The sequence below is a fragment of the Euprymna scolopes genome, chromosome 19, assembly GCF_053919585.1.
Source record: "Euprymna scolopes isolate OS-2025 chromosome 19, ASM5391958v1, whole genome shotgun sequence".
Taxonomy (NCBI): Eukaryota; Metazoa; Mollusca; class Cephalopoda; order Sepiida; family Sepiolidae; genus Euprymna; species Euprymna scolopes.
Window position 1 is genome coordinate 76,247,931 of NC_136500.1, and position 21,931 is coordinate 76,269,861.

The window sequence follows — 21,931 nt, forward strand, 5'->3', positions numbered from 1 at the left end:
TGAGTTGGGAGATTAAAATGCTACTATTATGAATACTAATTATAGAATTATACTGCATGATCACATCGGTTCCTGTTAGATCATCAAAATTAAGCAACATTAAACCTGGTCAGTACTAAAATGGGTGACCATTTGAGAATATCAGGTGCTGTATGTGCTCTCCTCTTATCTCAGCCGTCTTAGATTTCTCTTTGCCACTGGAATCAAGCTGTGATTACTCATTGATGATAACCAGTTTTGTTCCCTGGAGTCTGAGTGACAAGTCTTCCCAGACTTCCAGGATTCTTTGCCTCTTTTAATAACCATTACAAATCACTTTGTGACATCACAAAAAACTTTTATCATTGATTTTTCTGGAATTTGAGTGGCAGTAAGCCTCTCCAAGATTCCAATACTTTCCACGTTCTTCTATTGTCAATCTATATAGTATTTTCTCACTCTCCTTTTTTCCATTCTCTTTGACCCTTCACAACCATTTTGTGAGATATCAGCCAAGATTGGCGCCACCATCTATTTATTCTTTAGAGGAAGGAAGGGGGGGGTCAGATTTTGAGATTTCTGTCACTTTCAGTTTCTTTCAATTTGTTTAACGTTTTATTCTTTATTCTTTTTGCTCCATTTCTATTTCAACTTACTGGTGGCTTGTCAGTGCTATATGGGTTGGTTTCCACATTCAAAGATTTTCCTTAATATTTCAACTGTTGTTATTATTAGTAGTAGTACGTGTTTAGTTGAATCAAGAGAAAAATGAAAATATTGAAAAAAATTATCTATGGAGTTAAGTTCTCCTAAAAAAATTTCACTTAATTTGATCAAGTAGATTTTTTTTTTACAGAGGAAAATCAAATTTTAATGAGATCGATTGTCTCATGGCCATCTTGTCTATTTCGCAGACGAGGTGGGGGTGCCTTTAAACGAAAAATGAATTAACAAAATGAAAAAGGAATTGAAACAGGATAGAGAATCTAAACTAAAATTTTTATCTAGGTATTTTTTCTGCTCGTCAAATTTTGACAAACTTTAAGCAGTGATAGTTATTTCCCTTAGCGCCTCCCTCCGCCTCATCCGCAAAATATTAGGTTGGTGCAAAAACAATATCGTTTTCTCACATATGTTGCTTTTATATGGTTTCTGAATTAATTCATTGATATATATATATAGTCGTGTTATATATCATTTTGAAGCTCTATTGAATTGTGGTATTCATTACTATTCTTGATTTCTTTGTTCATTTTTTTGCAGGCTTTTGGACAGCATCAACAAAATTCAAATCCACATGATTTTCTTGTTTCAGTTCAAACTAGGCCAAAAAGCTGCCGAGACAGCTCGTGATATGCATTTGGTCCAGAAACCACTAACGAACGTGTGGCACAACGGTAGCTCAAGAAATTTCACAATGGTGACGAGAGCCTCGAAGATGAAGACAAACATTTCCTCGCAAAACCACACAAGAAGTTACTGTCGAGGTCGACCACTCAACAGTTGTTTGCCATTTAAAGCAAATAGGGAAGTCAAAAAAGTTGGATAAATAAGTGCCGCATGAATCGAATGATAATAAAAAAAAAAAATGATCGTTTTGAGGTATCTCCTACGCTCTTTCTGCGCAACAAAGACGACCCGTTTCTCGAGCGGATTGTGACATGTGATGAGAAGTGGTTTCGCTATGACAACTGGCAACATTCAACACAGTGATTGGATGCCGGAGAAGCTCCACAACACTTCCTGAAGCTGAAATTGCACCAAAAAGAGGTTATGGTGACTGTTTGGTGGTCTGCAGCTGGTCTCTTCCATCACAGCTTCTTGAATCCGGGCAAAACAATTATGGTGGAGAAGTACTGCAGACAAATTGACGAAATGCACCAGAAGCTCGAACGTATGTGCCCGAGATTGGTCAATATGAAGGGACCAATTCTCCTTTATGACAACGCATGCCTGCATGTTGCTCAAATGACCCTGCAGATGCTGAACGAATTGGGCTCTGCCTCATCCGTCATATTCACCGGGCCTCTCGCCCACCGATTACCACTTTTTCAAGCATCTCGAAAACTTCCTGCGCGAAAAATGCTTCAAAAGCCAAGATGATGCCGAATCCGCCTTCAATGACTTCATCGCTTCCAGAACTCTGGATTTCTATGATAATGGATAAATAAACTTGTTTTTCGTTGGCAAAAATGTGTCAATTTTAATGGTTCTTATTTTGATTAATAAAGTTTATTATGAAAAGAGTTATGATCTTTTGAAGTTGAACGTGAAAAAACATTATTTTTGCACCAACCTAATAGGCAAAATGGCTGGGATACAATTGATCTCATTAAAATTTTATTTTCCTCTGTAAAAAAAACTGTTTGATTAAATTAAGTGAAATTTATTTTATGAGAACTTATTTCCGTAACAGGACATAAAATATAATTTTATTTCAATATTTTCATTTTTTAATGTCTTGATTAAGCTAAACAAGTACCTTATTATTATTATTATTATTATTATTATTATTATTATTATTATTACATTACTCTGGTGCTATCAGATCAGGCTGTTTGAAAATACTAGCTTCCTGACCTAAAATGCACCAAACATTGTTGCTTTTCATTTCCTTTTGCAAATCTTTCATGTTCTTTAAAGCCATAAACAAAAGCAAAATTTTTCCTCTCTCTTTTTCTTTATTTTTCTCCTTCCCCTTTCTTCTATTCCAATGGTACAACAATTTGCCATGGTTGACAACCTATGATGCATAAGGATGGCTGAGCAGTCCATAACCCTGGAAAGTGGATATGCACATTTTATTTCACTTTGACCTTTACTTGGGCTAGACGGGCAGTCGGAGTGGCCTAATTTGATTAAGCAGCTGGTCAAGTCAAATCTTACCGTATAAATCTGCACTAACCTACTCATAACAATTAATATTCCTATTCCAATCTTCACTAATAACTACTAATAATTATCTCTCAAAATATGATGGAAAGCAGTGACTGAAGATCAATTGTTTAATTGAATATATAAAAAACTTGAAGCACAAAAACTTTAACCAAAATGATTGGCTATATTAAATAATTCAAAAAAGGTTTGATATGCCATGAAACAAAACAACAAAACCAAACATCATGAATAAATATTTGAAGATATAAAGAACTTGATGCATAAAAATTTTTACCAAATAACCAGATTTGGCATTAAATATCCTGACAAGGATCCAAAAACAACCAAACCAAATGTTTACTTTACAGTTTTTCCCCCCTTCCCTGCTGCATGACACCTTGAAGATACTTCCTGGCAAATTTCGTAAAATTATAAGCATTTTCTTTAGCATTAGTAGTTGTAGCATCAACTTATGACACATTCAAGTGTACTTCATAGCCAAATTTGGTGCAATTCTCTCAGATAGTTTTGGAGCCTATACATGACTAATACATAGACGAACAAAAAATATTCAATTGTGCATTCAATTATTCTCAAATAATATTGTTAAAAATTTCATCTTATTAATTATTATTTTAATTTGTTTTAGCGGGATAGTCATGCGCCGATGGCGTCCTTCAACCCCAGATATACGTTGTGATATTGAACTTTTTATAAAAGCCAATCACATCCAAGTGACCAATGAGAAAAAAAGCACCCTTCTTGTCACCAAGGAAATGGTAATAATTAGTTTTTAAAAATTTTTTTTATTATTGTTATTAGTAGTAGTAGTAGTAGTAGTAGTAGTGTGACCATGCTGTTAAAAAATGATGGCAAACATTTTTTTATTGGTTCTCTTTCTTGCATAATACTTTTACACAATGCAGACGAGTTTTGTTGTTTGATTGCAAATATTGGCGCTTCCATATTATACAAATGAAAAAAATAAAATATTGAATTTCAAGTGAAATAAATGGTACTTACGTAAGTGTCAGGTCTGAAATAGTAATATTCCCAATAATTACGAAAATTGATAAGGTAGAAAAATAATTATTAATGAAAAAATTAATTTGTGAAAAGAAGCAAAATCACTATATTCCGCTTACTAAAAAGAGTTGGCAGACGAGATAATTAAGTTCTGTTGCTTTCGTCATGTGATGAACGTAATTCAAAATGTCAGACAAAATTCTTCCCCATATAAACTTTATTGAAAACAGTTTTTCATTAATAATTATTTTTATACCTTATCGTTTTCCATAATGTTTGGATATGTTATTATTCGCGACATGACAATTATGTAGGCACCATTTGTTTTACTTGAAATTTAATATTTTTTCGTTTGTATATTATAGAAAACGCCCAAAGATTAAATAATTTTGTCAATAAACTAGTTGTGTGCTTGTGTAGTTTTTGGATTTATCAGGCACTTGTTAGGGCGATCATTCTCTATGACTATGGAACTTGGCCAATGAGAGCTTCAGATCTCAAAAGTTTCATTGTATTTGACTCTTTTGAATTCTGCAGGTTCGCTGGCATCATTTTGTCTCCCATACACAAATCTGGACGTGATGCAAGCTCATTCTTAATCAAGTTTTTTGGTTTGGCCACGTTGTGTGCCACAACACAGGAAAGTTTGTTCATGAAGCAATAGCTCAAGAACTACTCCAAGATTGGCAAAGATGCTTGGGAGACCAATTGAAGACGTGGTTACTCGCCATCAAAGCTGATGCTGAAGAACCTACTTCTTGTCTACAGTGTTTGCTGTTTGTCCCGAAACTGGCTGTGCATAACTATCTTGGCCACTACAGACCATCATATGTGGTTTGATTTCATTTGGGATGTTGTGTGTTCTATGGAAAGAGCCTGCTCTTCTCATCCTGGTTGAATGTTATTAAATCATGTATTTGCTTGTAATTTAAATTTAAAAAAAAATTTTTTTATGTACAAAATGAACAGAATCTACTGAATGAATAAAGAACTATGTCCTTCTCTCTCCTTAAAAAAAACATATGGTACAATTTCATGACTTCTCTCCCCACCAAAAAAATAAACAAAAAGAAAAATCTTTGCTGTACATACCCTTGATGGAAAGAAAATATTTTATATAAAAAAATCATGTAAATTGATAAAGTAGTTATATTTTATAAAGAAAATTATTTTTAAGCAAATTTGAAGTTTTTCTAATGCAACACCCCTCCCGATGTTAAAAACGGTTTTTTAAAATCTTACAGAAGTTTGAATTATTTGGAATTATCTCCCTGGTCCCGTAAAATGGCATTGAGAGATCATCGGTCATTGTTCAACCATAAGATTTAATTTTCATGCTTGCAAATAAAAGTACTTGATTAATTTCAATGATTTTTGGTGTATGATATTTTCTTTCCATCATACCATAGTTTTTTTTCAGTGCTTCTATAACATGATTCCTACCATCATTTTTTGTTCCTACCTAAGATGAGAGGAATAACAGACAACCCAATACAAATAGATGAGGCCAGATTTGCAGGATGTCAGAAATACAATCATGGACGTCTTTTAGCTGGAGATGAACCTGCTGAAAAAAAACATTGGAAATCCTGTTCAAAATCATTGGAACCATAGCACACGCAACACACAACATTAAACAAGTTTTTGTTAATTGATATTTTTTGCTAAATTAATGCTTCAATTTTTTACTAAATTATTGCTTCAATTTTGCAATATTGACGACCAAAGTTTATTCTAAGTTTGTTTTATGGATTTTTCAGCATGTTTTATAGAATAGAATAAAATAGTGTCAGTCAGGAATCACGCTGTAGTAGAATTTTGAGGGTAGGAATCACACTATAGTATCATGGCTGTTCTTTATTCTTGGTGTTTTTGTTGTTTCATTGGAATGGGGTTATAATTTTGCACCAAATATACATGTTTTTTTTTTTTGTTCTAAACAAAGGCAAATTATTTAAAAAAAAAAAAAAAAAAAAAAAAAAAAAAAATCCGATTGTTATCAGAAATGATTTTGACCTGGTTAAATTATTTTCAGGAAGGAATTCAAAATAAATTATTGATCCAATAAAAAAAATTGTCTAATTACAAATCAAAGCTATTGATGATGAAAATTAGAAAGCTAACTGACTTTACTTTATTATATAGAAGAAGAAATAGGATTGGTTCTTGTACAGAATTCTCTCTATATTAAAAAAGCAAGAATAAAGAAAAATCTGTACTTGTGACGAAACAGAAAATATTATCTTCCAAAAATCACATAATTGATCAAGTAGTTTTATTTTCATAAAGAAAATCATTTTTAAGTGATAAATGGAAATTTGTAGGAATTACAACATAAATCTGGTATGAATTATTGTTTAGTTATCTTCTTTTTGTTTCTTGATATTTCTTCAAAATGTCGATGTGAGACAGTCACTTCTCAGATACTCATAAAATTAGATTTTCTTAAAACTACTTCATTTTGTGATTTTTGGAATATGATTTTTTTTATCGTCATGTAGATCTATATTTTTGTTTTTTAATATAGGGGTAATTCTGAGCAAGAATCAATAGATGATGTGATGTCAATCCTCAACATCCAAAAAGGTAAATAAAAAGAATAACATTAAAGAACAAGCTGCACTTGTTATCACTTTGCAAAGTTTACTACTTAAAATACTTGAAATAAAATATTTTAAATCATAAACACAAAACTTTCATAATTTTGTAAACAGGTTTACAAAAAATGTAAGACCAAAATCATGCCCACTCAATGTATGACAAACTGTTCCTGCAGTTTGTCATATAGAAACAATGTGTAAAGTTGCTTGAATCAGCAGGAGCCAAATCAAACATTTAGTCATGCCAGATTTTGGTTGTACATAAGGAGGTTTACTAAAAATATACAACTAAATAATGTACTATTATTTGCTCCTGCTACTGATTTGCTATTGAAGCAATTTTGACATGATGAACTGCTGGGTTTATCAGCACAAAATATTGTAAAAATTTGCTGTGGTATTATTAAAATAAACAATAAAATGAATTTACTCACAAGTTTCAGCCGAGAGGTTATTTTTTTTGGTAAATATATTTTTAGATTCATATAAAAAGTATGTACAATTATTTTTAAAAATATTCTCTCTTACGACAAATAGTAAATAGATACATAGGTATTTATTTACATAATGAATTCCTTAAAAACTGAAACAATTTTTTTCCAATTCTGTGTGCCACATTTTTTTTTTTTTTTATAAAAAAAAATAAACAGGTTTATTTTTTTAGATTAGTTGTGCTTTCAATTTACTAATTAAGTTTGCAGGTTGAAACAAGTAACGTAGAAAGCAATACAAATGACGACTCAACAAACAAAGGTAGAAAAAATAAGAAGTGTATTAGGAAAAGGTATATTTACAGGATATTTACATAATGGTGTCAAATAAGAGAGTCCTTGCTGGAGAAACATATCTGCTCTCGGCGGCCTTCGGTGGCTTCTTGTGAACACACACTCAGACTAACTTCCTATTTATGTGTAATTACTATCCACATATGCAAATGAATGTGTGCCACCACAACACCCTCCTCCCAAGATTTGAAGTCGCACAGATTTCAATATCTTTTTCTCTTGGGATTTAACATTAATGGTTCATTAAACTTTCTTTTTCTACCTGATCTTCAGGGTTCAGGTGTATATTGAGGCGGTTCCAAATTAAAGGATTCGTATATGATGTCCATGGTTTCCTCCTCTTCGACTGCTGTTGTATAATCACCATCTTGAATGTGGCGTTTTTTTATTTGATCAGGTGCCTTTTATGTATATTTTGTGGACCTTTTTTAGCAGCTCATTTAAGGGAGCTCGCAAATTATGCATCCCTTCAATAAAAGATTGGTAATAATTTGCGAGTCCTAAGAAACTCTGCAAGGTTGTTACGTTATTAGGTGCTGGCATGTTTTTTATTGCCGCAGATCTTTCTGGGTCTGGACGTCGCCCATGTTTATTTGATATATGTCCAAGATACTTAATTTCGCTCATACAAAAGTCGCATTTATTTTCTTTTACTTTAAACCCGAATTCTTGTATTCGAGTGAATACTTGTTTTAAATGCTCCTTATGTTCTTCTAGGGATTTGCTCCTGATAACAATGTCGTCCAGGTATGCACATGCGCACTCAATACCACTTAGCATGGTGTCCATCGCTTGTTGAAAAATGGCAGGCGCTACTTTGATGCCAAAGGGCAAGCGGTTGTATTTGTACAATCCCTTATGTGTGTTGATGCATAGTATTTTTGAGCAATTCTCCTCGACCGGTATTTGTAAATACGCGTCGCTCAAGTCTATATTGGAGAAGATATTACCACCATTCAACTTTGTGAATATTTCCTCTGGGCTTGGTAGAGGGTAATGGTAATCTTGTAATATGGAGTTTAGACTTGTCGAAAAGTCTGTGCACACTCTAATTTCATCATTCTTTTTCTTTACATATACGGTAAACGGAACATTTCGCTTTTTTCTAAAAATTGGGCTGGTGTTTTCTTTAAGTTCAAACGAGGCCTTAAATTTATTGCAACGGCCTAATTTAGTCATAAATACATCAGGGAATAATTTTTTTAAGTCCTCTTTTATATTTTCTGTTGTTGGAGTAGTACATTCTATTTTTTTACAGAATGTATTAATTGGCTTATCCCAGAGTCCAAATTTCTCAATTAAATCTATTCCAAACAGGTTTTCACTATTTTTCAATACGAACATTTTTAATTTCTTCGTAATCCCTTTCAATTTTATCAGAAGGATAACTTCTCCTTCAAATTTTATCTCACCACCAGTTACCGTCCGAGCTGATTTACTTGTTTTCATCATGGTTGGTTTACCCAACTTTTTCCATGTATTCAAGTTTATTATAGAAATATCGGATCCTGAATCCAGTTGTAATTTTATTGGCATTTTAAATATTTCCGCTTTTATGTATTTTCGCCGATTTTTGTCTAATTTTTCATTTGATTTTGTTTGCTGTACTCTCTTTCTGGTGAAATCTTTATATCTGCAACAATCGCTTTTGTGTCTGACTTTCTTGCAAATGTAGCATTTTTTTCTTCTTATAAGGGCAATCCGATTCCCGATGTCTTTCTGCGCATCTCTTACAGTTATATCTAAGAGACTTGTTATATTCTTTACTATAATTATAATTATTATATTTAGAATATCTCGTTCCGTTTTGACTGCTTTTATTTATATAGTTCTTGGTTGGTGTGTATGGTTTTCTAACCTTTCTTACATATGCCACTCCGGATTCTTCTATCTTTTTTTAATCCATTTTTAGTGTAATGGCCCTTTCACAATCCTCTGCTAATTTCTGAAGTGTTAAATCTTGCTCAGCTTAGACAACACTCGTCTGCGTATTTCTGCATTTTTCGTGGAGACTAACCCTTGTGCGAAGATTAGGCATTTGAAATCTTCTACTGTTAGTTCTGCTAGCTTAAAATTATCACAGTTCCGCTAGCTTAAAATTATCACAGTTTTATGCGTATGTCAAATAATCTTGGTTGTCCATCTTCCTTAGATTCATACACAACAATCTCTTATGAAAAAGAGATATATTCGGATTAAATAATTCTTTTAGTAATTTTACAGCTTCCATGAAATCTAATTCCGTAGTTTTTTTAGGTAGTATATAATCTACAAACTTGCTGTGTTCTGTTACACCCAACTTCCTGAGTAAAAGGCTCACTTTCTGGCTATTTGGCCAACTTTTGCAGTCCAGTTGAAAGACATCCTCATATCTTGTATAGTATGCTTCAAAAGTCTTTTCTTCCTCCCGCACATAATTAAATGTGTCCATGCTATTAAATATAGTTGTATGCGAGAAATTAGTACTGTCGACATTTTCTCGATTAGTCTTTAATAGTTCCAGTGTTTTAGCAAAACGTTCACATTGCCTTTCTTCATATTCAAATTGTAATTTCTTCTGCCTTTCTTCTTGTTCCATTTGCCATTTCAATAATTTCTCCTCTCTACGTGCATCTAGCTCGGATTGCGCCTTTTGTTGCGTCTGCAAAAATTGCATTAACATTCTAGATAAATCTTCCATTTTTTTTTTTGTATCCTTCAGTAGCAGTAATGCAGTTAGGAAGAAAAATTGTACAATTTCACATGCAACACAATATCCGTACCATATAAAATGGCTTGTGTTACAAAAAAAAATTGTTCATAGTTCCTGTTTTCAATAGTAATATCGCTGCTCGAATAATATTTTCTCACTTCGCTAGCGAGTCAAGCTCATCCAACCACAACATAAGAACTGAGGCTTTTGCTGAAGCCACAAAATACGATTTACTTTTCCGTTTTAGGCATTTCCTAATAAATAACAGCCGAACTTAAGTACAACTCTTTCCATAGAAAAAAAAAGTTTTTCAACTCTAGTCACAATTGAAAAAAAATAAAATGTATGGACTACATTTAAATTTTTTTTTTACTGTCTTATATCCGTTATCCAGTGACAACTTTAGTTTTAAAAAAAATCTTTCCTTGATTTTAGTTTAACTGGTATTTTTTTTTTTTTTTAAATACTGAAGAGAAAAATTTGGTTTACCAAAAAGTCTTTAGTTGGTATTTACAGCAGTTTAGGAAATCCACTGGTGAACTTTTTTTTTCTTCGTATGTTACTTCCTTGTAATTTAGTAATACGAATCTGTTCTTCGTAATTTAGTAATACGAGTCTGTTTGTCGTTTTACAAAAATTCACTTTTACAGTTTGTTTGTTTTTTTTTTTAAGATGGATTCCACGGGAAACGGCGTAAATCGTTGCTTTTTTTTTTTTGCCACGTTCAAGTTTTTTTTTTTTTCTTTGAGACTGCAATTAAAGGTTTTGGTTTGTCTCTTTTTTTTTTTCCCCCCGACTAGTATTTTAGTAAATAAAATACTATTAATTGAGGTTACTTTTTTTTTTTTTTTTTTTTTTTTAACCTGAATGTAGTTTTTGTTCTTGGAATTTGGGAAACAACCGTTTCTTTCTTTTAGTGTTGTACTTCGCGAGGAAGATATTTTACAGTTTTCCAATGTTTGCTGAATTATTCATTTTTTCCACTTGAGTCGAACATCTCTTTAGCATAAAATCCGTTTTTACGACTATTTCATTTGTCAAAACTTGTATTCCTTAGAAAGGTCAACCGTTGCGTTGTACTTTTTTTTTTTTTTTAGTGAGTTTTTTCCATTTCTTCGTCAAACTGTTATATTTGACGTTCATCCTCGTCGTCACTGTTAAGTTTTCAGGTTGAAACAAGTAACATAGAAAGCAATACAAATGACGACTCAACAAACAAAGGTAGAAAAAATAAGAAGTGTATTAGGAAAAGGCATATTTACAGGATATTTACATAATGGTGTCAAATAAGAGAGTCCTTGCTGGAGAAACATATCTGCTCTCGGCGGCCTTCGGTGGCTTCTTGTGAACACACACTCAGACTAACTGAGTCTTCCTATTTATGTGTAATTACTATCCACATATGCAAATGAATGTGTGCCACCACAACACTAATCATGCATGACTAAAAATTAAACACGATTTTATGTATGTCTAATTAAATCCTAAAAGACTGAGATAATTATTTGGGGCTCTGTATTGTAAAAAATAATTTTCAGTCATTAAGAGTTTAATTAGTCAAAGTAACTTCAACAATTTCAAGTTTAATTTAGAAAACAAACAAATAAAAAAACAAGCAATAGTTGATAATAATGATAAGGATTTTTTCTACTTTTTACAAAGATTTTCTAGTGTTACATTGTTATTGTGTTACAAAATTCAGATTTTAAAGAAAAATGTCAATTGTAAAATATAATTTGCCAAAAAAAAAAAAAAATAAATAAATAAATTTGTTTATTATTATTTTTATTTCTTTTTACAAAGATTTAAAAAAGAAAATTAAGAATTTGACTTGATAGGGAATTTTTAATAAAAATTGGGAGTTTTCATTAGTAAATATCTTAGGTTGTTTTTGTTTTACAGCATATCAACCCTTTTCAGGTTATTTAATGCCAAATCTAAAGATTTTGAAGAAAACATTTTTAATAGAATATATTTGTTGTTTTTAAGTCGGTTTCTATTTAATCCATAGTTGGGATCCTAACAGGTACTACCACTCCAGGTCAGAGTGGACCTGGGAGCAATGGCAATTAAAGGGTGGCTCCACACTCCCCAAAGCCCGCAAGCTGGGGCCTCATCACTGGATATAGTGTAAGGTCATATCTAGGACCGATAGCTTTTTAGGTTTGGATTTCAAAAGATATTTACCAAAAATAATCTCTTGAAACTTCTGAGTAAATTTGTTTTATTGTTTATTAGAAGATTGTTTTACCATATTTTATGCTGATGGACCCAGTCAATCACTTGTGTGCGAAGTTGGCAATTAGTTGTACATTGATCGTACATAATTTTTAAGCGTACATTTTTAGTAAAATCGTTGTAAACACAAAATAAAAACTTTTGCATTTATTTATGTCAATAAATATTGTTAATATAAATATGAGGAGTGTTCCAAAAGTATTGCATCTTAGTTTTTAACTTAAAAAAAAAAAAGTTCAAAAGCTTTAAAGTATGGAAGTGGTACCATTAAAATAGTGAGATTTTGTGCTCCAGAATTTATTTTTCTAGATAGTCCTCACCATTCTCAATACATTTTCGCCAGCAATGAACAATGGCTGTGCATGAACATCTGGAGCACACTTTGTCACTCACATCTCTTTGAAAGTGATGAACCCATCTCCTAACTCTGCTAACATAAATTGTATCAGCTTCATAAATGTTCAACAGGCACCGGTGAATGTAAATTGGTTCAATTTTTTTCTGCATGAAATAATTCAATGATGCATCTCTGCTTCTGATGCATGCTCATGAAAGGGGTTGCTTTCTTAGTCTCACTTTGTCAATATTTGCAATAGAGAGATGAAACTTTCAGGACATGAATGCATAAGTTCAATCATCATAACAATATGCAATCCCTTCTGATCCATGCAGGCAGGATAAAAAAATAGGAGGTATTACTTTTGGAATGCCCCTCATAGATAAGCATGAACATTTTGATAATTTTTATACAAATGTATTTTTCTTTTAAATTTGACCAAGAAGAAATCATTTTGCCTGTGCAATTGTGTGTGTGTGTGTGTGGAGGGGGGGGTAATTTACAATTTAGAAATAGATTGCAACTTGTGGAAAATCCAGTCAATTTCTCTAAAGAAACGTTTGGAAAGGAACACTTAAAAAACAATTATTTTTTTTTCTGGAAATCACTTCTAACAAAACAAAGCGACTTTATTTAAGGAGCTAAAAAATTACTATCTCAATGTCAAAGACTTGCCAGTGATAAGCGTTTGATGGAAAAGATTCTGACCCAGAAAACAGCAATTCTTCTTCCTTTGTCAGAAATATTGCTCCTGGAATGTGAGGACTAAAGGCAAAATAAAGGAAGCAAAAATTATGCAGCTGCCAAAAGTAAACCCAAGATCCACTTTCTATTCTCCTTTATTGAGATCTATTTTTTTACTAAATGGTCATCAAGGCCCGAGGCTATTTGAGAATAAGAGTTCATTCAGTTATGATCACCTCCACAAGTGGATCTGAAACAATGGATTGAATGGACAGAACAATAGACCGTGCAACAAGTATTTGTTCACATGTTGTAGGTGGTTGGGAAGCAGACTTATAGTATTTTGTTCTGCAGATAGGATGTTCTAGGAAACAGGCTTTGTTCGTAGAAGTTTCATTTGTTTTTGTTTTTTTTGTAAGGAGAGAAAGGAAAGTTCTTTGTTGTTGTAGCTAAATGGTTCTTGCTGTGAATGTTTTACAAGGGGTGCTAGGTTTTGGAGCTCAGTCGAACACCTCCCATGAACATAATGATACAGTACAGACAGGTTAACACCATCTCTTCCGTGCGTAAGGGGCTTAAGAGAAAAGAAAACATCTCCCATTAGATTGGAGAGAGTTGTTAAAAAAATATATTTTCAATTTGTATAGAATTTGGTTGGTTGGTTGGTTGTTTTGTTTTACGGCATATCAACCCTTTTCAGGTTATTTAATGCCGAATCTGGTGATTTTGAAGAACGATTTTTTAATATAGTATATTTGTTTTTTAAGTCGTATTCTATTTAATCCATAGTTAGGACCCTAACAGGTACTACCACTCTGGGTCAGAGTGGAACTGGGAGCAATGACAATTAAAGGGTGGCTCCACACTCCCTAAGGCCTGCCACTGGGGCCTCACCATCGGATATAGTTTAAGGTCATATCCAGGACCGTATAGAATTTGCAGATATATATTAGACAAGTAAGATTCTCCAAATTTCAATTTCTTTGAATAACTAGCAGGCCGTCTGGCATTGCCCGGTTGTAAAATACACTTAAATATATTTTGATTAATGTAGATTTCATATTTATTATTATATTATAATGTACCCAATATATAATAATGATTTAAAAAGTAAAAAATGACTTATGTGCTACCACCGAGAATTGAAACCAAAACGTTTAGTTTATGATTTACTTTTTCCTTTGACGTTAATGCCTGAGTTATGAAGACATTTTTGCTGCAGGGCTAAAAATTAACACATGAACCAATGGCTATTACGTTATGCATGCATATTTGTAATGCTATCGTACAACCTTCACCTGGCAAATTCTATTTTTTTAAATTTTCAGACTTTTGCACAGATTTTCCCTGGCTAAAACCTAAATATTAAGTTTTGCATGGATTTGAGTAACCTATATATCAAGTTTCATTTCTATAGACCAAAAACTGACGAGAGTTTGGTAGGCAAAATTTTTTTAACAAAGAAAGAGCTTTGTGTTTACTACAACTGTTTTACGCAAATATTATGCAAGTATAAATCATGTAGAATATCTGCCTGAATATAATTACATGTAATAGTTAACTAAAGATGATCATCCTGTAAGAAAACCAAAAAAACTAATAGGGAATTAATTAAAATGAATGTTTAAAGGAATATGCAAATTAGCTAGATCTTTTGCAGATAAATGCAATCCCACAACCCATATATAAGAAAATTGTATTTTCTTTTTAATAGAAAAATAGAAAATAGGGTTTTTAATATGAATATTAATACACAAAACATCCCAAATTTATAGGAGTATAGATAGATAGATTTGAAGATATATCAGGGACATCCATACACATGTCGCACACAGAGTTCCTTAGGTACATTTAAAAAAAAAAAAATTGTTTTTTATTCATTTTTACTCCAAGCAAGCTACATTGCCACTTGAAACATAAGGGGCTATTATTTGGGATCATATCTAACAGGGGACTGTGAGGATTTGAGCAGTGAGATGTCTGTTCACAGTACATTTAAACTTCAGCTGGTTAATACAGTCAAAGAAAGCAAGAAATGAGGGGGGGGAATTCCAAAGTCTAGCAGTCTAATGGAAGAAACTATTAGAGTAGAAAGCTCTCCGACATGTAGGAACATGAAGAGATGGTATTTTCCTGCTTGTCAGCTTAGTCAGGAGTGTGTATGTTGAGGAAGTCACATTCCATTAAAGTACTTGTTGTATCCCTGTGCCTGTTTTATATTACAGCAATGGGACAGATTCGTTGTTCACAAGGCCTTCAGTCAAAATTGACAAAAGGATATAGCAAGTACTTTTTCTGTTGCCAGATCATCCTTGAAAATATTATTAAAGGTTGTGCAAGCATAACTTTCAATCAATCCCCACCCTTCTCTTTTCTCCTGTTCAAGCGATCAGCTGATGATTTAATGTAGGAGATCAAAGGTGGAAACCAGTAACTGACGATGAGTTAAACCCTTGACATGTGTTGAAGTGGATAAGGAGTGACTGACAGGCGTTTTCCCTTCACTCTCTTTCTTTCCTTTTATTATTATGATTATGCAAGAGATGGTTAATGGAGTATCTCACTCTCACTGTTGATTGCTATGATGAATAGTGGCTGATAATGAAAATTAAAATAATAGAATTTAAATTATATTTAATAAGAAAAGGTATAAAATTGTCTTTTTTTGTATTCTAGTCATTCCATTGTAGCTTGCAGGATTCAACCATCTTCCGTCTCTCAGGTGAAGACCACAATTCTGCTTTAACATTGCAGAGCAGAAATGAGCAAACACTGATTGACGTTTATTCCAAGATGTTCAAACCAGTGGTACCAAAATTAAAGAGATTTGTCGTTCTTAGTTACAGAGTGGGTACAAAACTATAGACATAGAACTGATCAAAATGAATGTGACTTTCGTGCCCCCCCCCCCCAAGACCGTGCAATTGTACCTGAAATGGTACATTTGAAGATTCCACATGAGGGTGTACAATTTCTCACGCACGCAATTGAAGTGTTTTTATTTGTATGAAATTTTTACCATAGCTATTAGACATTAATTAAGAAATATTCTTATTTGGATTCTTCAGGCTACATCTTGAGTGTTATTTTCACGTTTTGGTCGATATAACCTCTGGCCTTCTTCAAGAGTATCTTCATGGAATTTTGAACGGAACACTTTATTTAATCCACTGGGGTAGCATGCTCTTTTTCCATCAGTCATGAATGACTGGATAGAAGTCCTAAGCAATTAAGTCCACAAGGACTCTGCATAGTGGATAAAGCACTTTGTAAAATTCAGTTGTAAAGTTACTCTCTTCTGGAAGTTAACTGTTCGATTCACAGTGTGGGTGACACTCAAAATACAATTGTGAATGACTTAGGACTTCTACCCAGTCGTGGCTGATAGAACAAGTGCATGCTACCCTCCCCCATGGATTAAATAAAGGCTTCCATTTGAAAATTCCATGCAGATTCCCGAGTTTGATTGAAAGATTCTCAAGTTTGACAAAATACATCTGAAAAAGTGATATCTTGTTACGTTACATCAACTAAAACAATGTAGAAATAACACTGAAGATGAGAACAGTAGTTGGAAGAATCTAAATAAGACGAATAATGAGTCCTCATCTCAAAAATTCAGAAACGTAATAAGAAATATTTCTCCCAATTTTTTTTAATTTTTTTTTTTTTTACATTAAGTTATTTATTCTAGTGAATTGTCTTTACTGTAAAAACGTCATCCTTTTAACATTTAGCATTCCTTTTGTAGAGAGAAGAGTTTTATTCTTTCTGGGAGAAATACAAAGATCAACCCCTAACCGGCCGGAATCATATTCTGATGAGTCTCTGCCCACAAGTTTATGGTCTGTATGTTGTGAAACTAGCAGTCATCCTTGTACTCACAGGTGGCGTTCAGGTAAGCAATGATTTATTTTTATTTTGAAAATTCCAATAAAGTCTTGACAATGTTTTTATAAAGTGTTATTTATATGTCTTGGACGGTTATCTTCATTGGGATTTTTATATTCACAATATTTTAGCTGTTATACATTCCAGCCTTTAAACATGTTGTCATGGAATTGTTATTTTGTATTTGTTCTGTACTTTTTTTTTTTTTTTTTTTAGCTGCACTGATTTGAAGATCAGCCTGTCAGTGGGGCAATAAATTCATCGATTATAACCCCATGCAAAGGGGTACTCCCACCCTCATCTTTACCCAAATGTAGAGCAACCTGTAGGATGTGTGTCATGATTGTGATGTCTTAGAATTGGATCCTTGTACCTGAGCCATTCTTTCACTTCGGCCCTTACTTTGGCTAGACAGGAGATCAGTTGGTCACATCATGCCCTAATATTTGTTTTCATTCTTAATCCTATTATTCAATCTGATTCTTCAAAAAACAATTACAACCTTATTTCTTCCTTTTATTTTTTTCTCCAAATAAAAATACTAGAAGTTAATGCCTGAGGATAAGTAAAGAATATTACCAATACCAATGAGTAATGTAATGAAAGTAATGTTTTTCTTATAGAGTAATGTATTCACAGAATATGAATAATTATCCTACCTTTATGCTTTGTCTGAAGTGATTTCATAAAAGACAATAAGGAATATATTTCCAAAAGTCATTTTTACCAAGTGTAATGCAGTGTATTCTGAGAGCGATATATTCTAGGAATATAAATAATTCAAATATCTATTTAACAACTTTATTACGCATCCATCAAATGATCCATAGATGGTTGATATGCCATAAAACAAACCAAACCTAATTAGTTTGGTTGTCTTGTTTTATGGCATATCAACACTATTTGGGTTATATATATATTATTTAATTGGAATTCATTATTGAGATGAGTATTATTTATTTATTGTGGACTATTATCTTCATCTTTATTAGTTGTTGTTTCACAACGTTTCGGCCAATTATTCCTCTGGCCTTCGGGGCCTGTGGCGCAGTGGATAGAGATGTTGAATCTCTATGGTTCCAGGTGAGAATTGTCTGAAGATAGTGGTTTCAATCCTACCCAAAGCCGGCCAGAGGCTTACTTGGCCAAAAACGTGGTGAGACGACAACAACTATGGTGCTCAGGTCAAGCAACTGACCTTTGACTTCCTTCGGAAACTGTGCCTCATGATGTCTAGTCGTCCGGGAAACCTCCACATTAATTCTCAATGCCTCTGTGTAGAATTCTGCTGAAAGCAAAAGGCAAAGCTTGCATGCCCTAGAAAGAAAGACAGACAATCGGGGTTTTTTATCTACTAAAAATTAATTTCACAAAAATTACAGTTCTTTTTTACATATATACAAAATTAAGTTATTAACACATTGTAAGTTCACAAATCTCTCTCTTCATCACTGGATTACTACTCAGGATAGCGGAGAGGGAGGTTCAGGTGTCAGGAGCTGTTCTTCTCTCGTGATTTCGGCGCAAATCTCCAATCTCCAATCTGTCCCCCAAAAAATGGGTGCTTGTTTTTATATTTAGGGACCGGGTGGGTCGGACGATCCACCCAACCAATCAGCGATACGTTTCCCGGGGGATTCTCATATACATTTGCGTGTGTGCACTTCCCCAATAGTCTAGAGTTTTACAATCTGAGACCAAAATGAAATCATCTTCACATGACCTGGGAGGTCAACCCTTGTCAATTTCCTTGCTTAGAACCCAGGACACCTGGGCCGGAGTTCTCCAGGCCAGACTAATGTCATTGTCCCTTATTCTAACATTTCCTGTCATTTGTTTTCAAACAATAAAATATATATCTGGCTTTAACAATAAAATAAAATATATATCTATATATTTTAATTCAAGTATTTTTGATATCTGCTGTTGTCCGGGATTCAATTAGACAATCTTAGCATATTTTCCTCAGGTCCCTCACGTCACAATTGCTGAGAATGCAGTTAGGAGATTGAGTTCCTATCCCATTATGGTTACCACCTGATGAAGGCCAGAGGAATAGTTGGCCAAAACATTGTGAAACAACAACTAAGAAAGATGAGGATAATAGTCTGCAATAAACAAATTACTATTTGGCTTATTTAATACCACATCCAGTAATTTTGGTAAAACATTTTATGCTGTAAGTTTTTTATATCTTCAAATATTTATTCATGGTGTTTGGTTTAGTTGTTTTGTAATGAGAAATTGTTATTTTTATTTTGACCTTTGCTGAACATGATTTGAGTTTTGTTTGCAAGAACTGCAGGCTTGTGGAATTCTCTTCCTACTGATTGTTTTCCTCTTAGCTGTAGCCTTGATCTTTTCAAGATGTAAGACCAACAGGCATCTCCTTTCTTTGTGATAATCATTTTTCTTGTTAGCTCCTTATATCAAGTGGCTTTATGTCTTGTCTGAAGTGATTTCATAAAAAACAATAATGAATTTCCAAGAGTCATTTTTACCAAGAGTGATGCAATGCATTCTGAGAATGATATATTCTAGGAATATAAATAATTCAAATACCCATAGAATTATATTTGACATTAAATAATCTATAGATATTTGATATGACGTGATACAAATCAAACAAAACATTTATTCCTCTGACCTGGTCTTACTTGAGATAGAAAAAGAAAAGAATCACCAGAATTCCAATAAAAAAAAAAGCATACAATTTATCTTAACTTTATTTAACAATTTCGTTAAACAGTCTAGGAATCAAATGGAGTTAAACAAGAAGGTAAGATGAGTCGATTTGGTTGCTTTTCTTCAGTCATGATGTAATGATTTGAAAATACTGCCATTGTTGTTGTTGCATGAATCATCTTCCTCATTGCATCGAGGGGAGTCTACAGATCATCTCTCAGGATTGTTGTTGACCATAGCTATTGTTATCCTGTAATATTACAGGTTTTACTCACAACACCAAGGCTCAGTGTTGCATACAAAGTCTGAAAGTTTGGCCTAGAACACACAAAAGAATGCCAGACAAGGTATGATGCCACTTGATGTAAGAAGGTAACAAAGACAAAAGATGATGGTCAATACCTATTGACTTTAGACTTGAAAATAGCCAAGGCTATAGGTAAGAGTTAAATAGTCAGCAGAAATAGTTCCACAAGTTCTTGGAAAGAAGATATTAGAATAAGCAACTGTATTGCAGTGAAATATCAGAACAGTGAATTGATGGAGACCACTAGAACCAACAAGTTAAATGCAACAAAGGAAACAGGCAACAGATCAGATAACTCTGAAGAACACATGCCATGATAGGGCAGGTCGATTTTGGAACCCTGGTGAGACAATGGTGATGATAGTTGGGGTTTGACATAGAAAAGACCTACACAAAATATTTTCCTCCAAATCGTTATCTTTGCTTGAGGAAATGACTTTAAAAGTTGAAAAATTGAAGTGATTAAAAGTTTTTCGGTGAATTTTTAAGAACGTCCTGTCATCAAAATAATCCATACTGTTAAGAAAATGGAATCATTATTTAGAATATATTTTAAACCACATTTTTAAATAAAATGAGTGAGGATAATGAATTAATAAAATAAATATTAAGTGTAAAGGCAAAATTGTTTTTTTAAAAATAATAATGACCCAAGTTCGATTTTTCATTTCAGGAACTTTTTTGGGGTGGAAACATTTTAGATTTCACCGTTGCAAAACACACTCGTTATTGATATTGAAAATTAACGTTTGTTTATTATTTAATTTGAAAACATTACGATTTATGCTTAATTATTTCGAAAGGAAAAACGAAAAAGATTTGTTTAGAATATATATTATATTTCAAGTTTCTGCAGTGAATTTAAACATATTCATTTTATCTTTTTTAGTTTGTGTTTCTATTAGGTTGGTGCAAAAATAATGGCATTTTTTGACGTTCAAATGAATGTCAAAAATATTATTTTTGCACCAACCTAATATTTCACATCAAATTCTATTTGAAATTTTTATTAAAATATGGTAATACTCCAGTTTTATATTAAAACAAAAAAAGATAGTCCATACAATTTTATTCTACACATTCTTTACAAAACATAACCACATAAATTTTCAAGTTTTCTACTTATTAAAAAAATACTTTGCAGAAAATTAGTGTCAAATTTTAATTTCTTTTATTTTTAGGGAGTAATTGTTTTTAAGCAGTGTTTTTCTTCTAAAATTATAGTTTTAAAATCAGATCACCCACAAAGATTAATATGAGTAAATAAGGAAACTCCTTTAAAGGTTTTTCGTTATTTGTGCATCTATCTTATTGTGCTAAAATAACTTTGTTATTTAGAAAGCCATTCTTAATATAGGAAGGAGGTTGTATTGTAACTATTCTGTACTTTCACCTAAAAATTTAATAAACAAGAATTTCATAAAATTAAATTTAACTTGAAAATACTATTAAAAATAGCATAGTAACATAGATGTACAAGTACCTGGTTTTTCAAACTCTAAACACTAAACGCCCGTTTAAAATGGCACAACTACAGCAAGAATGAATCTCTTTATGGATAAATTCATGTTATCGAAGGAGGAGCTAAAATCTGCTAAAAATGTCTAAACTAAACACTACTATGCCTGTGATTTGGTTTGGTCCTCTCTCTTCAATACATCTAATTCAACTCTACAAAGTTTTTCATTATTTCTTATAACTAGCACTTATTTTTTTACGTATGAAACTGAAAGATAGCCTAATACAGTTTCCTTCAGTTATAATCCATTTATTTATTTTACTTTTCATATTAGAATGTCAGTAAAAGTATGAGGTTCAGTTTTAACCCGT

At 32.7% G+C, this 21,931-nt stretch overlaps 1 protein-coding gene across 1 annotated transcript in view; it reads left to right on the plus strand.

Moving 5' to 3' along the window:
* LOC145239763 (uncharacterized) overlaps window positions 1-21,931 on the plus strand; it is a 79,514-nt gene that overhangs the window by 22,679 nt on the left and 34,904 nt on the right. Inside the window, exons 8-9 of the mRNA XM_080103192.1 lie at window positions 3,506-3,635; window positions 16,970-17,116. Of these exons, the coding sequence (XP_079959318.1) occupies window positions 3,506-3,635; window positions 16,970-17,116 (277 nt within the window). The remainder of the gene's footprint in view (window positions 1-3,505; window positions 3,636-16,969; window positions 17,117-21,931) is intronic.